At 28.7% G+C, this 7336-nt stretch overlaps 1 protein-coding gene across 1 annotated transcript; it reads left to right on the forward strand.

Moving 5' to 3' along the window:
• Window positions 3669–4076, forward strand: LOC109350604. Its single transcript, XM_019591830.1, has one exon. The coding sequence runs from the start codon at window positions 3669–3671 to the stop codon at window positions 4074–4076; it is 408 nt and encodes a 135-aa protein (XP_019447375.1).

Below are 7336 nucleotides of genomic sequence, written 5' to 3' on the forward strand. Positions count from 1 at the left end.
GGTTATTGCTGAAGATCCTTTCTTGTTTCTTAATTGGGCCGGTTTACTACATTTCTCAATGGCCCAATCATTTGGCCCACTAATTATTGTTTGAGTCTTAAAAGAGATGTAATGTATATGTTGACCATGATATTATAAGATGGATAATATGATAATAGCATCATGAGTTTTTATCTTAATGGTACTTGCTACACATAAGATTAGTGTTATTAATACTGTATTGGTATCAAACTGATTAGTATAATGGTATAATGATAAATCGGTGGTTTACTAATTAAACCGCATACCGGTGAAATTGGATATACATATATGATATATTAACATTAATGTTGAAAAACCAATAAAAACAAATATTTTTTTTATTTTCATTAGAAAATTAATTTTAAGTAAAAATCGGCCAGTATGATCAATACGTTTCAATTGAAAACTGGCTAATATGACTGATTTTGACCAGTATAATTGCATGACCAATATAATTATTGTACCATACTGATATTGAGACCGGTTCATCGATTAAACCGACTAGTATAAAAGGATGTTAACAATACTGTATAAGATATTAAATTAATAATAACATTAATGTAATAATGGTGGGTCGATAATGTTCAAGTGTAAGGCTTGATTGAGAAAATTACCCTATCTCATTTTCATATCAAGCTTTCCTTGAGATAGAAATTGAACAAGGCGAATATAATAGAAAATGCAAATAAAATGACTTAATATCCTACTTGCTCACCAAACTCCAAATTGCAATAGGTTATATTTAACTCTTTAAGGGTTCATTTTGGTGATCAAGATAAGATAAGATAGAAAATATGATAAGAGCATGATATAATACGAGTCAGATAAAGAATAAGTTTTTATTATCTTATTTAATATTTAGTGCATATAAGATAATGATAATATTGATATGATAACAACATTGATAGTGAAGTTCAAGTGTAAAATATGAAAATATACTCATTTTCTAACCAAGATTCTCCAAAGTGAGATAGATAGATAGAAAATGCACTAGTTGATATGATGGAATATACAAACAATGTAGCTTTATGCTATCTTGCTAGTTGAACAAATTCTAAATTGCAATAGGATAGAACATACAATAATATTCTATCTTTCTTTTCTTATCTTGTCCAACAAATAATCTATGAGATCAACACAATCACCTACATTCAAGCTACCAACAAGGAAATAGTATACCTCTAAATCAAGTTCATGAGCCATGACATTACTACTTTCATATACTCTTCCCTTCCCCCATTTTATTGCTTTCATATAATATGACTCATTCAATTTTGACTTCAACTCTTCTCTAGTACTAAAGAAATCAATATTGGAATACGAGGATGAGATTTTTTTGAAGATTTTTTGTTTATTTTTTAATAGAAAATAACATGTAATCATAATCGTTAAAAGAATTTTTTTATTACATGTTTTAATCTTATCAAGTACTAGACTCTCCAATACTGGAGAGGATCCTAACGCTAGAATTTCATGGTTCAACTATATAATAAGTAGAAATTTTCAAAAGATGTGAAGTCCAATTATCTTTAACCTTAATACTCTTTACTACTTTTTTCTATAGATTTTGAATGAATTTTATCAATACCCTTCTTAGTAGGTTGAAAATGAATCTATCTTATTTTGATGTTATCTTATATGATAATTGGAAAGTTGATAAAAATGTGGGTTCATGTAAACCATATACTCATGGTAAAATAAATTTCTTGTATTTTGTTTCAATTGCTAAACAATAAACCTAACCACAATTATTATTAAATTCATATTCACTAATTAAAATGTGAGATCTTTCTACACCCTTTTGGATGATAACCATGGTACTATTATTTTGACCAAAAGTTACTAGGCTGTCCTCTTAATTTTTTTTGTTTCCCAAATGTATCATCGTACTAGAGGCAATCATGTCCGAGCTAGAAACATCCACAGGTATGTAAGGCTAGCTCTCCCAACGGATATTTTTTTATCCACAAAACTCGAACCCAAGACCTTGCTTAAGGGAAATCAAGTATGTACCACTTGAACTACAACAGTTGGTTTGTCCTCTTAATTTGTTCCCCCCTACATTTGCCTTATTTTGTTCCCTACTTTCCTCCCACCCCTTGCTTTATAACCATAACCTCAACCACTATACTCTATAAATGTGTATATATATATACAGCTCTTAATATCTTATTCTTCATTCATTCAAAAATCATTTAATAGCTTTATCAAATAGAGATAAAAGCTTATTTTATTTAGCCCAACTCATACATAGCCTTATTCTATTAACATTATAGATGAAGATTTTGATAGTGAAGAAAAAGATGGTCTTGCCATGTTGTGATTCTTTTAAGCTTTTATTGAAGACATGACATGCATTGTATATTTGCAATAGCTTCCATATTTTTCAATATTTATTATCATAGATTAGGCATTTGTAGATGTCTTTCTCTTTTTGGATTTTATATGGTTCATTATTCATAGTTAATTTATCATAAAATGTGTAAATCTCATAGATCAATCATATTGAAGTAATGAGTTTAAGTACTAACATCATGATTCTAGGTAAGCAAAGAAAGCCTCACAAAGTTGAATTAAGTACTAACATCATGTGAATGAGTTTACAAGGAAACTAAGTTTATAACCTACCAATACCATACTCAAGTATAAGCATCATTGTTAGAGCCAAATAAACCAAAGTAGCAAAATAATAATCTACAAGGTCATGGATAAGAAGATAATTGACTTTTATGTCCTAACTGCCTCAACCAATACACTTATTTTACTTCAAATGTGACCCTAAACTATAGGAAAAATATGTAATAATGAAGAAAATCCACATTGATAAGTGATTACCAACTCAATTAGAAAAATATTAAAATGTTTTAGTGGTAGTAGTTATGGCATGGATTTGAGGGCTAGTTGTTAATTGGAATCTAAAGTAGTTATAGTTGTTCCTCTACTAAGAACACAATGGAAGAACGTATCACTTTCATCAAGGCATTAGTACCCAACTTATTGACCGGAGTACGTGTGTTATCCTATAGTTTATGTTATTCTATATGATATAAACCTGTGATTGGTTAAAAAATACTTAATAATTAAATTTTAATTTAAATATATTTTTCTGACTAATTACAAATCTATGATACATGAAGTAGCATAAACTGTGAGACAACAAATATATACCCTTATTTACTGAAGGCATAAAAAGCTATTAGAGTATTGGATTAATAACTTGTAAATTAAGTACAAAAATCAACATTTAACAATGGGCACTATAGGAATTACAAAGAGTTCAATGTTGATGTTAGGGACTACCAAAACATAATCCTGCTCCCCTTTATTCTCATTTTCCCAACCATCCTTAAATTTTTTACAATAACCACTTCCTTGTTAACATAGATCTATTGTCTCAAACCATGTTCCAAATCTTATATCGCATTAATAAAAACATGTCATGTCAAATGAAAATATTAAACATTTATTATTATTGTTGTTTTTGATTCATTATCATTGGTACGAGATACGATTTGAGACAATATATCTTTATTCTTCCCTTGCAACATGCTCATTATATAAGCTAGGGCAACCTACCCACAAGTTCTTATGCCAAAAGCTACTACGACTTCTTCAAAGTGAATTACACAAACCCAAAAGATACAAACATGAACCCCATTGGTTTCTCATTTCTCACCCTCCTTTGTTTATCACTTGTGATAGCCCAAGAAAGAACACAACATGGTCTTGCTTATGAGAACCCTAAAGCTTTTCCACCATCAGCATACAACTTTTTTCATCCAAATGCAACAAAATCTGAGACCAAAGACCCATGTGCTGAATCCAAATGTTCACCATTACCTCTAGCTGCTAAAGTTGAAGCTACTCAAATTCATCATAGTAATAATGGATCAACATTAGAGAAAAGTGGGAAAAAGTTAGGACTTGGAGTTATAGTTGGTATTATATTTGGTGTTGTTTTTGTTGTGTTTATAGCTATGAGTGTGCACAATGTAATGGTTACTCGCAAAAACAATAATATTAAAGCTAATAATAATGTTCAACCTTATGTTTGATGTTATGTGTCTATAGTTGAACATTAATTTTTGTTCCACTAATAATCATGATTCAATCTTCAGCGCGAATATGATCATATCATATGTGAATTAATAAGTGCATTTCAATTTACAGTTATAATAGGAAAGGAGAATATTAGTAATAGCTTAAATATGGTTTTTCTCCATGCAAATGAATAATTTTTTAGTCCCTCGGTTTTATTTTATTTGTTTTTAGTCCATACTTTAGTTGTTTATTATTTTGGTTTTAATCCATATTGACCACCCACTAACATAATGATTTGCCACTATTTTTTGTATAACTAGGAGTATCCTTTCACCTGATTTATACTAAACTAATTTCTTTCGGATTGTGTGACTTCATCTTAATAAGTATTATTCGTAAAAATAGAACTTTTGATATTGATCTAATATATATGTCACAAATTGGTATTAGCCACACAATCCTTATGATCAAAACCAAAATTTTAGAATTTAGATGAATCAAAACGTAAAAAAAGTATAAGGATTAAAATCAAAATTTAACTTAGTGCCAAGGCAAAAACATACATAAAACTTAATTTTATATTCTTTTTTAACATACCCTGATTTTAATACATGATTTAAAGATAAGAAAAAAGTATGACATGATCCAACAAAAAAGAATATCTCATACCACCTTTCCTATTAGCCGCAAACAAATTTCTTATACCTAGTATTTTATATTATTATCTTTGTCATCAATAAGAAACATATATCTCATTAAAAATAACTTGTTTTTAATTTACTTTACAATGAGATGGTTATTTCTTATTAGTGATAAAGATAATGACATAAATCAATGAGTATATAAGATTTTTTTTTTCAAATTTAACCTGAGTTAAGAATGAATTATGGAAGTAAAAATGTGGTAGATAAATATTGATTGTGGTCCATGAAATTTGAACCTCTATAGACTATATTTAACTTAAGACCAAATTAATTCTCACCTAATCATGAATCCATTACAATCAACATATGACTAATAATGCTGGTAAAATTGCATTATATTGCTCCTAAAAAGTTCTCTGCACCATCACATGTGCACAACCATTTCAGAATATAAAGTTAAATATAAGATCAGGACCATCTTATGTTGCTTATATGATAACATTTTTTATAAGATCAAGATCAAGTGAAAATACATACAAAAATTAAAGGATAATAACATTTTTTATCTATTTAATTTATATTGATATTATATTTTTATTCTTAAAAATATACTAAAAAATCTAATTGTCTTCTTTAGTAATAGAAAGAAGTCTAACTCAAAACAAAAATAAGATTAATAAGATTAGATAGTATTATATCATCCTGTTTTGGTAATCCACTACAATAAGTTATGTCACAATAAAGAGTCCTGAAATAAAATGAAAGACTAAGGCATTGGAGATTATGAAATATATATTTATATATAAGTGTGAAAATAAGGATTTAACTATTTAAATTTGATAAAGAATAATGTAGCTTTGATTTACTTTTCTCCTTTTAATAAGGGGAGAGGTAAGGGTTAAAGAGTGAAGAATTGACCACATTTCCTATGGACTTAAACAATGGACTCTGTAAAAACAAACCCACCTCACATGTGGTTAGCCCAAAAGAACTATACATGATTTGTAAGCCCATCCTTTTCTTTTCCTCTTTTTGATTATGTGATGATGAAGTACCACTCCTTCTAAATCGAAAAATGATTTAATACATATACACTGACGATGTAAGTGTTTTTTATACAATCAGTGAATCATCTACCATTGGTTTGTTAACCACTATTGTCTCTCAAACAAAAATAATACAAATCAATCGTGGATAATGTGTTGGACTTTACACTGTCAGCACATAGATTTTAAACTCTTTCAAATATGACGATCAAGAGGAAGTAACATTACTTAATTGAACAATATGACAAGTTAAGTACATATACTTAGACATGATTTTATATTTACATTGATTTTTATCATTTACATTTGTGTTTCCTATTTATCTTATACTTTTAGCATCTAGCCGACTCCAATTTTGACATTGTTCATATATTCTTGACATAATATTATAATGTCCTTTAATCCAATCTCACCTTATGGAATTAATGTTTTATTATTGTTGTGTATCATTTAGATTATAATTAAATAAACTTCAAATTTGTATCATATTCATGCTCGTAAAGGTGAGAAATGTGAAAATGTGGGTGAGTATGATGTATATGGTTAGTAAATAGAGGTATCTTACCAACAAGGCATTCTTTTAATATTGTAAGGCCCCACTAGATCCACATGATGACCAAAAGGTTAATGATTCATTTTTTGGAACTATACTTGTTGGGAGAAGCAGTCAATCTTTTTTTTGGTTTGCATTATGGGAAAAAGGTTGTGGCATGTGAAGTCCCTGCAATGGGTCAATTATCATATGACATTTCTCTTTTGTTGGATAATTTCACTTTTGGTCCCCCCACACATACACTTTCACACCCACTCCATGGTCCTTTACTTAATTACTATTAGGCTTTTTTGAAAGGAGGGTGGGGTAATTTTATATTTTGTATTTATTATAGAACTTGGTAAGTTTAGAGATCCAATTATTGAGTTTTGAACTAAAAGTTTTTAATTAAAAATGGCATATAATCTGAGGGAATTCCTTACTATTTTTACAATTTTGGTTATTCCTAAGAAACTACTTCAAAATGCTAACTCTACTTTCAAGTTGCATATTCTCTCTTGTTTTGTAGAATAATGTTATATTATTTTAACATGTGAACCTAAAGTTGGACTAAAAGTAGGAAAGTAGACAGACATAATGTTGGTAGAGTAGTGTAAGATCATGCTAGATCTCCAGAATGATTAAAAAGTTAAAGGTTCGATTTCTAGGAGCGATACTTATTGGAAGAATCAATTATTTCCTCCGAAAGTGATCAGTTCTTTATCCAAAGGAATACCCTTAATAATACAAAAACGTAGGAAAATAACATATTTGACAAAATTAACTCTTAAATCATAAGATTACTTCTAACAATATGCTTTAAGAAGGATATATCATTTTTCTATTTGATATAGTTAAATGTAAATTTATATTGATAGTGAAAAATGATTTAGGCACATTTCTCTTTTTGTCCAATGTGCTTCATACACATTTGATTTAAGTCACATTACTTCACATTTGCCCAAGGAGGATGATTATATAAAAAGTAGACTGTAATAACTAATTAGGTGATATGTATATAAACATATGTTTATAAAAGAGTATGTATTAGC

Source organism: Lupinus angustifolius, chromosome LG06 (assembly GCF_001865875.1).
Source record: "Lupinus angustifolius cultivar Tanjil chromosome LG06, LupAngTanjil_v1.0, whole genome shotgun sequence".
NCBI classification, from domain to species: Eukaryota; Viridiplantae; Streptophyta; class Magnoliopsida; order Fabales; family Fabaceae; genus Lupinus; species Lupinus angustifolius.